At 43.6% G+C, this 12569-nt stretch overlaps 2 protein-coding genes across 2 annotated transcripts; one reads left to right on the top strand and one right to left on the bottom strand.

Annotated features, from left to right (window-relative positions):
* Positions 1-9: 9 nt before the first annotated feature.
* Positions 10-4389, top strand: LOC123995240 (F-box only protein 30-like). The gene is made up of 4 exons (XM_046298697.1): positions 10-197; positions 634-1085; positions 1213-3156; positions 3477-4389. Exons 1-4 carry the CDS (start codon positions 41-43, stop codon positions 3675-3677), a joined length of 2754 nt encoding a protein of 917 aa, XP_046154653.1. The 5' UTR covers positions 10-40; the 3' UTR covers positions 3678-4389.
* A 150-nt stretch (positions 4390-4539) lies between these two features.
* On the bottom strand, positions 4540-12274 carry LOC123995544 (hydroperoxide isomerase ALOXE3-like). Its single transcript, XM_046299180.1, has 14 exons — positions 12263-12274; positions 11179-11383; positions 10925-11006; positions 10437-10559; positions 10126-10229; positions 9698-9870; positions 9201-9344; positions 8209-8412; positions 7190-7276; positions 6892-7061; positions 6645-6766; positions 6450-6550; positions 6107-6277; positions 4540-4965 (listed from the first exon to the last, which is right to left on the bottom strand). The coding sequence occupies exons 1-14, from the start codon at positions 12272-12274 to the stop codon at positions 4771-4773; spliced, it is 1893 nt and encodes a 630-aa protein (XP_046155136.1). The 3' UTR covers positions 4540-4770.
* Positions 12275-12569: the final 295 nt, after the last annotated feature.

Genomic DNA, 12569 nt, shown 5'->3' with positions numbered 1-12569 from the left:
GGTAATTAGCCAATAATTGAAGTTTCTTTCTGAGTTGTTCATGGGACAGCTGAAAGTTAGTGGCTCTTTCGTCACTCAGACTGCGACACGGTCTTCTTGCTATGTTAGGAGTTGTCTCAACAGCTACACCGAATCCCACCATCAGCATGACCTGTCTGTGAAATCAGTCCTTCAAATAGTATTTCTTCATTCATTAGGTTTGCTTTTGGTTTATCAAGCTGAACCTTAATAGCTGGCTTGTTTTCCTTTGCTGACAAAGCTGGCTAGATTGCGGCTAATTTAGGCTAAGTAGCTGGTCAGCCAAGTTATTATTAGGCTATTGGTGTTACAATGACTCAACATAGCTAAGCTAGCTCGCTCTTTAGCTTAGGTATTGAACTGAGCTAACCTACTGTAGATTCATCATTTCCTATCCAAATTATTCCTTGCTACACTGTTGCTACTTGAGGAATGAATGGCTGGGTTTGATATTTTTCAACCAAATTGAAATGACTAGTGTACTGTATTGTATGCACCCGCTTGTACACACAAATTAACATTCATTCCTGTGTATATTGTCTCCTTTTTCCTCTGTGTTGTGGACTCTTCCCTTCGCATCACCACACCTCCCTGCTCTACCTTACACCCCTCCAGAAACTCTACTCCCCCTCTTCTTAAAGATGGCGCTGCAACATACCCACTGTGTGACCTGCCTGAGTCAGAGGTGCATGACCAGGCCTGAACCTGGTATCTCCTGTGACCTGGTCACCTGTCCCTTGGTCTGCGGGGCCATTTTCCACACCTGCAAAGGACCCGAGCACCGCCTCCTCTGCCCCCTGGAGAGGGTGCCCTGCCTGAACAGTGGCTTTGGCTGCCCTGCCACCCTGGTGCGGACCCGGATTCCCGCGCATCTGGAGGTGTGCCCAGCGGGCGTGGTGTGCTGCACCATGGAGTGGAACAGGTGGCCGATCAGCTGCCTGGACTACACCTCATACGAGAGCCTGAGCTGGGGGGTGGAGGAGACAGAGCAGCTGGACATGGCGCTCGCCCTGCAGGACCAACACACACTGATCGAGTCCCTCAAGGTGGTCGCCATGGCGCCCACGGTTGAAAGACAGCCAACGGTTGTTGCCGTAGAGAGCGAGAAGGGACACTGCTTCGGACTCGGCTGTGCTGGTGGTGGCCGACCCTATAGCTGCCACTTCTGAGTCACCGCCACCATTGACGCCGCAGTCACCGCCACCATTGACGCCGCAGTCACCGCCACCATTGACGCCGCAGTCACCACCACCAATGACAACGCATTCACAACCACCATTGACACCACCGCTGGGCTCAGCAAAGGATAAAATTGCCAATGGAATAAACGGTTTGAACGAGGAGCGGTATAGCAAGCTGTACGAGGCCACAGTGGAGACGGCAAGGAGCCTTGCCGCCGCGTTGGACGTCCTCAGCAGCGCTAACAACACCTCTGACAACACAGCGCAACACATCAACGGAGGAGCAGTGCTGGGGCCTCAGCATAGCGAGAACAGCAGTGACAGGAATGAGGAGCTGCTGCTTCACAACAGACTGGAGGTCAAAGGTCCTGTAGCTGAGGGTGTGAATTTGAAGGAGTGCTATGGACAGCTGCACCAACTCCACCAGGCTACAGTCCAGCTAAGGAGGAGCCTGGTCACAGCCCTGGGTGACCTCGGCAACACAGTAAAATACACAGACCCAATCAACGGAGCCCCCTCTCACCTTCAGGCAGAACCTAACAGCAGCTTCCACCAATTGGAAGATGCAGACTCTATTAATGTTGATATGAAAGATGCTGAGGCAGGATCATCAGTCGGACCGCTGAGAGTGGTCAGCAGAACCGACAGTGAGGTTGCCATGAATGTTGTTGCTGATGGCAACATGCAGATGGAGCTTTTAGGTAGGACCTCAAAGAGTGTTGAGAGGATGGATGGACATAGCCTATGTAATGGTTGTTTGAGTGGGGAAGGCTCCCAGAAGAGGCCACAGGAGCAGGTCTTAGGTTCAGATTCAGCAGACCAGCAACAGCCTGGAACCAGTTGGTCCACCAGTGAAACAGTATGCCTAGTCAAGGTGCAAGATGACTTGAATCTGTCACCTGTGCCTCAAGGGTCCTGTGTGTCTCAGTCACAGACACAACCCCAGTCTCACCCAGACCCTCCACTAGCACCACCCCTGCATATCCACCAGGGTATTGCACACAGGGCCAGCCACGTGGTCCTAGAGGACAGAGGGCTGGAGAGGAAGTTCCAGAACCACCAGTTGCTCAGAGGCTTGGGCCAGTTTGCTCTGTCCAATGGACGAAGGGTCCGGGTTAGGTTTAGACCCAAAATGGAGGACAAGGCAGTGGATACATCAGACCTGGAGCAGGAGGACGACCCCATGGGCCTGGGGGAGATCGACCTGATCACAGCAGCCCTCCTCTTCTGCCTGGAGGAGTCTCGCAAGTGCCGCAGAATATCTGAAACGACCTATGTCGATGGCTTCCACGTCGACTTCGGCACGCAGACCTTCACTTTCCCAGCGGCCATCTTGGTGACCAGCACAAGGGTGGGCGACGTAGCGTCTGCGGCTGCCTGCGACCACGCGCCCCAACTATCCTACCCCAGCCCCTTCCGCACCCTCCGCCTGGACCTGGTTCTAGAGGAGGTTCCACAGATCCGGAACATGCCATGTAATCGTCTCCAGCAAATGTTCTCCTTCGTTTGTGGCCAGCTGTTCCGCAGGGATGAGTACTCCTCCCACTTCAAGAACGTCCACGAGGACATCCACGCGGGCCTCAACGGTTGGATGGAGCACCGCTGTCCCCTGGCTTACTACGGCTGCACCTACTCCCAGCGCAGGTTCTGCCCCTCATCCCAGGGTTCAAAGGTCATCCATGACCGGAACCTTCGGTCATTTGGGGTGCAGCCAAGCCCCGTTGGGGGGGAACCATTGGGCGAGACCCAATCAGACCAGTTCAGTGGGCTACCCTTTGAGGTGCTGGAACATGTGGCCCGCTTCCTAGACGGCTTCAGCCTGTGCCAGCTGTCCGTGGTGTCGCGGACCATGAGGGATGTGTGTGCTAGCCTGCTGCAGTCCCGGGGGATAGTGGAACTACGTTGGGAGAGGAGGCAGTACCCAAATGGAACCTTCTCATGGCAGATCAAAGACAGGGTAACTAAATAACTCACATTTGTTGGCTGAAACTGGACCACCAGGTGTAAGATGTGCAAAAGTTAGATTTTTAGACCGCCAGTATTATAGTTTACAGCCATATTTACAACCACATCTGAGGATTTACATTCCCAGTCTGGGATTTTAGCGTGCCACTGCCACGATAGGGTCTTCTTATTTCGACACTGACACATGTACAATAGCACTGATGTTAAATCCCTTACCCTATACCCCATTTAAATGTTTGCATGTATAGGCTAATACTACTGGATTGAACTCTCTTGCCCTCTTATCAATACTCTCTTGTTCTGTTTGGGCAGGTGTGGAGATTCAGCACTGCCTTCAGCCCCGTTATCGAGTGGCGGTTCGCCGAAGTCTCCAGCATGTCCGACCATCTGAGGACGTGCCGCTACAACACCATCGAGCGCAAGATGGAGGCCGTTCCACTGCCGTCCATGTGCACCGCCAGAGACAGATCCCTCCTCTCCATCTTGAAACTCCAGGAGCAACACATGACCTAACCTCTGTTAGCTACACTGTGTAATTTAATACCATAGGTTTTGATGTTACATGTATTTTTTTATATTGAAAAATAATGTGGGAGAATCTCAATTGCATACTACTTGTGTCCTCTCCTCCTCTCAAAACCAATTGGAGGAGAAGGTCAGAGAGGAGGGACCTCTGGCTTTCTCATCCAATGGGTTTTGAGGAGGAGAGGATGTCAGCAGTATGCAATTGTGATTCTCCCTGTGTCCCGTGTTGTATGACGGTTGAAGAGCCTTAATGTATGAAATAATACTTGATCTGCTTGACACACGGTTACAGTAGGTTTCTTGACCTGCAGTGTATCCATACTAGATGTAAATTAGTACTATTTAACTTGCATGGTTTGTTGGTGTTTAAATCGTGCCCCTATTTTGGTAACATGATTTTCTTGGACAAATACTGACTATACATAGAAAGAAATATAAATATTTTCACTGTCTTGCATTTCAGCAAGTTATTTTCCATAGCACTTTAAAGGAATGTGCAAGTCCCTGGTCACTCTTATACCAATGTACCAAAAGCATCAATATGTGCAAACTGAACTTGAAGGACCAGTGGGTTGGACCAGAAAGTGACCACAACACACAAAACAAAGGAAGAGAAGTCATGCGTGGTCACATGGAGCTGTCCCAACAATGCATGTGATTTTGTTGCTGTTTAATAAAATGAATCTTCAATAACACCTTTCATGATCCTCCTTGTGTTTGTCTAGCTCTTTCATATATTTTTATCAGCACCATAGAGCTTCTCAGTGAATCAGACAAACTTTAATTTATTTGATCATTAAAAGTACATAAAGCTGCTCACTACCACCTGTTAACTTGAGAGGAAGTGCAATAAAACATGGTTATTGAGACCAAAGAAGACAAGATGGAGTATATTTACATTCTCCATCTTTCCAAAGGTTACATAAAATGTTCACTTTGATGATCATAATTAGTAACAGATTTGCATAACTGGTTATTGGCAGCAGGGTATACTGTATTCCTTGGACACACTACTATGCCCTGTACTACAGGGCTTGCGAGCAACTTTGCATGCTCAGTCATTATGGTAACATGAACCGGCTCACATAGATACACTATTCTCCATCTCGGCAGGGTTCAGGTAGTTATAAGGTGGTGTAAATATGGAATTCCTCTCAGTGATCGACTCACTGAGGTAGGATAACTCAGCCTGAAAGTGCTTCATCATCTGCTTGGTCACGTCAAAGTATCCATCAGTCTCATCAAAGTATTGATTTGGGTATGAGCCAAGGGGGATCTGAGGAAAACAGACGATATTCCAATTTATTACTTTGTGGGAGAAGAAAATCTCCAGATATAAGAAGAAGCAAATGAGTGAGTTATGTATTTGTGATGATTAGGCCTGTCGGATCATTGGAGCAGTGGGGTAAAGTACTTCATTAGGAATACTTTAAAGTACTACTTACAGTAAGTTGTTTTTTGAGGTATCTATACTTTACTTTACTATTCAGATTTTTGACAACTTTTACTTTTAGTCCACTACATTCCTAAGGAAAATAATGTACTTTTTACTTCATACATTTTCCCTGACACCCAAAAGTACTCGTTACATTTTGAATGCTTAACAGAACAGGAAAATTGTCCAATTCACGAGAACATCCCTGGTCATAACTACAGCCTCTGACTTGGTGGACTCACTAAACACAAATACTTAATTTGTACATTATGTCTGAGTATTGGAGTATGCCACTGCCTATTATATTTAGCAATTACATTTACTTTTGATACTTAAGTATATTTATACTTTAAAATTCTTACTCAAGTAGTATTTTGCTGGGTGACTGTCACTTTTACTTGAGTCGTTTTCGATGAAGGTATCTTTGCTCAAGTATGACAAATCTACTTTTCCCACCACTTCATTGGTGTCAGGTATAGACTAGACTTGAGCAACAATGTCCCTGTTTGAATACTTTAAAAATACACCCTTCTTTTCTTATTTCCTTGAGGAAATAGCTGATCTGTAAATGTGAGATTGGTGAAAGCAATGGGGAGGAAACCAGAGGAGGCTGGTGGGAAGAGCTATAGGAGGACTGGCTCAATGTAATGGCTAGAAAGGAATAATTGGAACAGTATCAAACACATGAATCATATGCAAACCACATGACTCTGTTCTATCCATTCCATTCCAGCCATTACGATGAGCCCATCCTCCTATAGCTCTTCCCACCAGCCTCCTCTGGTGGAAACAATGTTTTCACCTAACCCACACAGAGACCTGTGATTACCTCAAACAAATAGGGTGGGAAGGGAGAAAGGAAGGACGCAATTGTATTCAAACAGGGTCAATGACTGCAGCAACAGTGACCACAGCACATCAAAGATATGACTCAAAAAATTCCCATATCTAAGAGGGTCAAATCATTGAGGTCAAAACTCACAAAGTCTGAGTATTTCTTGCTGAGCAGCCATGTGGAAGCCATTCCCCTCACTGTTGAGCCGACATCTGGCAGTGTCTCAAAAATGGTGCTCATGCTAGAGCACCCCTTAGTGGTGGGAGGAGCTTTGCATAGAAATATGGGGCTGTTGGGTACCCAGCTGCAGTAGTCAAACTAGGAAAGAGAAAGTAGTCATATGTAAACAAAACAAACAAACAAAAAAATATATATATATATATTATTTATGTTTTTTAAATAAAAATACATATTTTATATATACAATATATATACTTATCAGTCCTGCAATGTAATTTGTTAACTTGTTTTGCTCTCTTCCTCATCTCACTTGTCCCATGCTGACAGCAGAATGTTGTGCTGACACAGTGAAGATCACCATGGTGATGAATTTGATGACTTCCTTCACTGTGTCAAAACGTTCAGGGATTCCTGGGAAGGTGACATCAGCGGATGAGGAGAAGGATCTTAAACAATAGAACTACAACAGTGACATTTCATCTGTTCATTTGATGAGTCATCATACCTGACTTTCCGTTTCCAAGGAACCCATGGATGAAGATCTCGTGGATCCAGTCCTGAAGCTCAGAGTCCCTGGACACTTCACTGTCAGAGGAGTAGAAGTGCTCCACCATCCCCTGGACAAAGCTTCACATCACAACAATCAAGCACTTATATATGTTTGTTTTATTTTTTACAATACAATGATTTAATTGGGCATTAAGGTTACTAAGGTATTACTGATATGTCCATCAGTGTAGCCATAGCTCCACCTGTTGATGATGTTCCACAGCTTCAGGCCGTCCTCCCTGTAGTAGAAGTTAGGGATGGACTCCAGTCCTCGTGCAACAATGTTCTCCGGCAGACAGAGGGAGCTGTAGGTGATTTCTGAGTGTGCCCTTTTCAAGAGTTCCTTCAACCCCTCCAGTCCTAAAGTGGTGTCCTGGATAAATGTTCACTTTTTTGTAATTTTTGGGACACTTCAATAAAATATGCATTTATTATCGTTAGGGTAGTAATGTCTATTGGGTTAGCTTTTAAGCTGTGTATACTTTTACTGTATTTAAATACCTTAGTTAAGCCTTCTTCAGGTCCAAAAAGTATTTCACGGCTAATGGTGTTTACCGGCAAGGTATAACGGAAGTGGGGAATCAGCAACTGGACCGAGTACAGACAATTAGGAAGAGGGAAGTAAAGAAAGTTACAAATATACATTGAAAAATCTTTGTTAAAAACGTATTCGGGATCGGTGTTGGTGAAAAAAAGGGGTCCTTAAGAGGTCCAATGCAGCCATTTATATCTCAATATCAAATCATTTCTGAGTAATAATAAAGTACCTTACTGTGATTGTTTCAATTAAAATGGTCAAAAAGAAACACAAGTAGCTTCTTAGCAAGGAGCAATTTCTCAAGCAAGAATTCTGCTAGGACTGTCTGGGAGTGGTCTAAGTGGGAAAGGGGAAACTAAAAACTAAAAAGGCTTGGAATGCTCTTTCTTATTGGTCTATTAATTCATTTACCACTTGATGATGTCACCAGGCAGGTCGAAACTCCTTCCCATCAAAACAAACTGAAATTTCAGTATTTCTTTTCCAACACCTCTTGCACTTAAAGGGAATTATCACCATGTTCACAATATCACTGTATTATTTCAACCTCATAGTTTGGAAAAATATATAAAAGACAGGATAATCATGTTTTTCACTGCCCCGGGTCATGTTTAACATATTGATATCCCATTATTTTAACATAGTAAATTGAAGTAAAAAATTTAATCATTAATGGTGAAAATGCCACATCCGTTTGGGATATTATAAAAACAAATAAGTTACTGCAAACAACGAAAACACTGTGTTTTTCCCTTGAATATCATTGCACACGTGACAGAACAGGAGAATATGTATTGCAATTTGTTTTACCACACTGATCGACGCAGTTCACGTCCGTTTCATCCACACAACAAAAACAATAACAAAGGTGCTGGGGCGGACAATGGTGCTATTTCCCCTATTGAGGATTCCATCTTGAAACAAGACACTTTTTGATAGTTGATTGTTTGGTGGGACCCCAGTCTGTGTCAGGTTGTCATACCTTGTGGAGAGGGTGCATGATAGGAAGGCTCCGGAAGGTTGCCATAGCAAAGGCTTCAGCCAGTAAATGAGTGCCCAGCAGATTATAGCTATTCTGGTGTTCAATGAAATCTGCGTTCCTCACAAACATCTTGGCTAGCAGCCAGTCGTGCTCAGAGTCGCTAGGCAGATATATGGGATTCTGCTGAGAGGGCTGCTGCTGCAGCTGTGAGGTCAGAGAAACCCAGAACCAAAGGAATAACTTTTATGACAACATTGTTCAGGTACAATTCTCAATACACAAACATGTAGCATTTTGGCAAATAAACGTATTAATGTCATATCAACATTCAAATATGGATCCAAACATGGACTGACTCTCCCTTCTCAGATCTATAATTTAAATAGCCTTGAATACTGTACATACATGACATTGATTAGGGGCTGTGATGTAATGATAACTATGGAAAGTAGCTTTGTTTTGAGAAGAAGCGTTTAGCATGTTTTTTCCTTTCTTTTCTGTTAACAAGACATTCTTTCTCTCGTTTTTAAATTATTTTTAAATTGTTGTTTAATGGTTGTTTTATTCTTTTTTTTCTAATGACATTTGGTTGAGCTTTGTGGAACAGTTAGGATGGTACTACAGATGTAGGATCTTAATTTGAGCGAGTTTGCTACAGGAGGAAAATAATCCTTCAGCAACAGGAAATGTGAATTATTAAGTGGATTATAATTAATGGACATTTTTGTAGGGTTGTTATACTTTTTTGGTAAGGGAAAATCCAGTCTGAAATTTCAAAGTGGAAATTACAAACTTCAGAAGTCCCTTTAAACCTCAAATATACTAAAAGTTTTCCTGCAACAAGGTGATCAAATTAAGACCCTACATCTGTATTTTTTAGCTTTATGCTGAATTGTCTAGAACATTTTCTGAAGACAGCTGCATGTTTTAGTTTACCATTTGACCCTAATGTCTATGTCACTTAAGTATGCCATTGGTGCAGGTGTGTGTACCTGGATGGCGATAGGTGTCAGATTGCCCCCCAGGTTATTGTAGAACAGGCAGAGAGCAGCAGTGAGAGGCAGTGGTTCACCATTTACCACCCGGGTTGGCACACCCTCAAGCCTCTTATAATCGCAAATAAATATGTTTCCTTTCTGTAGGGAGGACAAAAGAAGATGGAAGTTAAGGCTTGATGGAAGTTTGTGGTCTAATTTAATTTACTTAAAGTAGTTATAGTAGTTCATGACGCTCACACAATGGCTCCTACTAGCAGAAAGACAAAATATACGATTTAAGGTATCAAGGGGTTGTATAAGGGAACAGCAGGGGCACAAGCAATGAACCCTGTGCAACACCAAATTACATTTTACCACCAGTTTAGGGGAAGAAACCCTTCCTCTAACTCCATTGTATTGTTAACTAGCACCACCCACGTGTGATAAAATACAAATCTATACAGCATATTTAGAGATCCAAGGCGTGGCCAAGACCAACTTGTTTTTCATACCTGCATCTCCGTCGCCAGGGAACTCCCGTCCTCCAGGAAGGGCTGTACCATCTCGTCCGTGACAGGGAAGTTGGGGGGAAGCGTTGTGCAGCGCTGGATCACATTGGGGTTGGTTCCATTCAGAAACTGGGACCCAAAAAAGTCATCCTCCTTCCAGTGCTCAGAGACATATTCTAGGATGGAGGTATTATGCCCGTGTAAGCTTAAACACATCTCTAGATTGATTCAACAAACACGTCTCACTAGGACAGAGTTATGGCAGTATGCACTAGCCTAATAAGTGTATGGTTTTGAAGAGCAAGGACATTTGGTATCATTTTTAAGCTGGTAGGGCCCACTGATGTAAGAGAAAGTTGCTGTTTGCTGCAATTACATCTAATAATGCACCCTGTGTTTGATGTTTTAACTTGAGGGGTCTGCTCTTTTACCTGAGATGGGTGTCTTTCTGAACCAGAATACTTTTTTCATCTTATCCAAGTCTTTCCACTGCTCGGTGGAGTCTGCAAGGCCCTTCAGTTTGAGCTCAAACATTCTGGAAGAGGGTAGATGGGGTTGAAGGCGAAAGGTGAAAGGTTACAGGGATATTTCCTTCATGTTATGTCATTACCACCTCACAGTCTTAGGGATGGTTTTGTGTTTGCATCTTTAGATGGAAGAATGCTACACTGGTGGGTTTTGGTGGGTTTTATGCACTGGTGGGTTTTATATTGGTGGGTTCTATGCACTGCTTTGAACCTACCCTGATTCTCTTGTGTAGATGGTCTCTACCTCTTTGGAAAAGGAAAAGAGAACTTCAGCAGGAAGGGCTGAGAGTTCTTTGGCACTGTTAATGTGGGGAAGTCCCTCAGCAAACTCATTCCACCTGAGGGTGGGACAAGAACACGCACTTATTGAAACAAAGAAATGTGAACAGTTACAGAGACATGTGTACATGTGCTCACAGTAATCTACAGCATTATACAGATGGACAGTTACAGAGACATGTGTACATGTGCTCACAGTAATCTACAGCATTATACAGATGGACAGTTATGTCAGTGTGTTGATACAGTTACAGAGACATGTGTACATGTGCTCACAGTAATCTACAGCATTATACAGATGGACAGTTATGTCAGTGTGTTGATACAGTTACAGAGACATGTGTACATATACACACAGTAATCTACAGCATTATACAGATGGACAGTTATGTCAGTGTGTTGAGCTGGGAAGTGAAAAACGCACTGGAACAGTTTCTTGTGATGCTCCAGCTCCTTTTTACGATGGTGCACCAGTAGAGGGAGCTCATCCTCAAAAACCTTCCTGGCTGTGAAGTGGAGAGGCATAGAAGGATGACAGAGGATGAGCAAAGTAGGCAAATGTATCACATCTTAGCTACATTCTTGCAATATAAGTTATACAGCTATGCAGAACTTATATGATAAATAACATTGACTAGGGTATTATATTCCCTGAATAAATGCTGATTCAGGGCACACCTTTTCCTCCTCTCAGCTCCACAACCTCCCCTCTGGACACCCATTTGTAACAGGGGAAGTAGATGACATCATGCTCAGGTGTCGTCACGACAACCTTGGAGCAGAACCACTTGTTTTCTGGCAGGAACAGGTACTGCTCTTTCTCCAGCTTAACCAGGAGGAGTTGCCCCAGACTTGAGGCGGTGGTCACAGTGTAGGTCCCTGTCTGTAGAGAATGGAGATGTGTTTAGGCCTACATAAGGCAAGTAATTTTGACCAAAATATTTTTTATTTTGCCCAAAAGGTTTTTTGTCCAACATGCCATTTTTACAGCAGAGCCAAACAGTGTAAAAATCCACATGAGCAAAAAAGTTCACTTCTGGGGCTGTCAAGGTGGCACCTGGAAGTGAACTAACCTTTTAAAAATACTATAAAAATGTTTTAGGAGACTATCCTCCTTGAGGCCTGTCACCTTATACATGTCACTACTAGTATAGAATGCCATCATCCTCGAGACTCTACAATGATGGTGAGTGAATATGAAAAACACTCCAACTCACTTGCATGACAATCTTAATTTCCAGTCACGGTCAGAGAAAACGGCTGATGCAAATGTCCCACATGTGCTTAAGATACCCAAATGTCTCACCTTATCAATATTTGACATACATACTACACTCTACCTCTCATGAATGAACATACAGCATGATATTGCACACCGTGTTAGTCTCCAGCAATGTTGCCAAAATTATTTGACCAATTCTGTGAACATCTTCATATCGACATTATGTATAATCCTGTATATTGTTTGAAGTTGCCAGTTTTGTTTTAGGTGAAATCACACTTTTAAAAGCAGCCTTGAAAGTGATATTTTAGAAAAAAAATCTGCCTTCTTCATGGTGCCTCTACCACAATCAGTCGTGTATACTTTGAGTGAAGGGCTATTACACATATTTGCAATTCTTAACTGCAACAACTCAGTTATCGATTCGCTTTTATATTTGTTTCACTGTAGGGTTCAAAAAAATATATGCAAAAAATACAGACAAAAAAAGACAATCTGCCACTGTCAAGCAACGTGAGGTACGCAAAGCTCATAACTCACCTTTCCAGTCATGACATCTAGGACACAGTTGGCCAAGTTTGTGCGCTCACTTGTCCCGTCCGTTCCGATCAGTGTGGCATATATACTGTCAGAGGTAGAAGAGTGCAGAAAGCCACCAGTACTCAGATATATTTTGTACTGGTGTTGTACTAGTATTGCCATGCTTAGTCAACGGCAAAAACAAACAAACCTGAGATAGGACAAAAATGTACTAGAATATATACCACTCTTTAGTGAATGTAGACAAGTGCAGGTGGAATGTTTCTCTTTTGCGCTCTTTTTCTCTCTCTCTGAACATTCATTTGAC

Source organism: Oncorhynchus gorbuscha, linkage group LG14 (genome assembly GCF_021184085.1).
Source record: "Oncorhynchus gorbuscha isolate QuinsamMale2020 ecotype Even-year linkage group LG14, OgorEven_v1.0, whole genome shotgun sequence".
In the NCBI taxonomy this organism is placed as follows: domain Eukaryota; kingdom Metazoa; phylum Chordata; class Actinopteri; order Salmoniformes; family Salmonidae; genus Oncorhynchus; species Oncorhynchus gorbuscha.
This window is presented reverse-complemented; position numbering and strand designations above follow the sequence as displayed.

Bases quoted from the DNA above. Each gene is read 5' to 3' on its own strand.
- LOC123995240 (XM_046298697.1), top strand. From the start codon at position 41: ATGGGACAGCTGAAAGTTAGTGGCTCTTTCGTCACTCAGACTGCGACA. The intron at 1,086-1,212 runs GTTGAAAGACAG...TTGACGCCGCAG, and splicing joins TGGTCGCCATGGCGCCCACG to TCACCGCCACCATTGACGCC. The intron at 3,157-3,476 runs GTAACTAAATAA...CTGTTTGGGCAG, and splicing joins CATGGCAGATCAAAGACAGG to GTGTGGAGATTCAGCACTGC.
- LOC123995544 (XM_046299180.1), bottom strand. The intron at 10,560-10,924 runs GTGCGTTTTTCA...TCCCACCCTCAG, and splicing joins CATCACAAGAAACTGTTCCA to GTGGAATGAGTTTGCTGAGG. The intron at 8,413-9,200 runs GTACACACACCT...CTGACCTCACAG, and splicing joins TGACACCTATCGCCATCCAG to CTGCAGCAGCAGCCCTCTCA.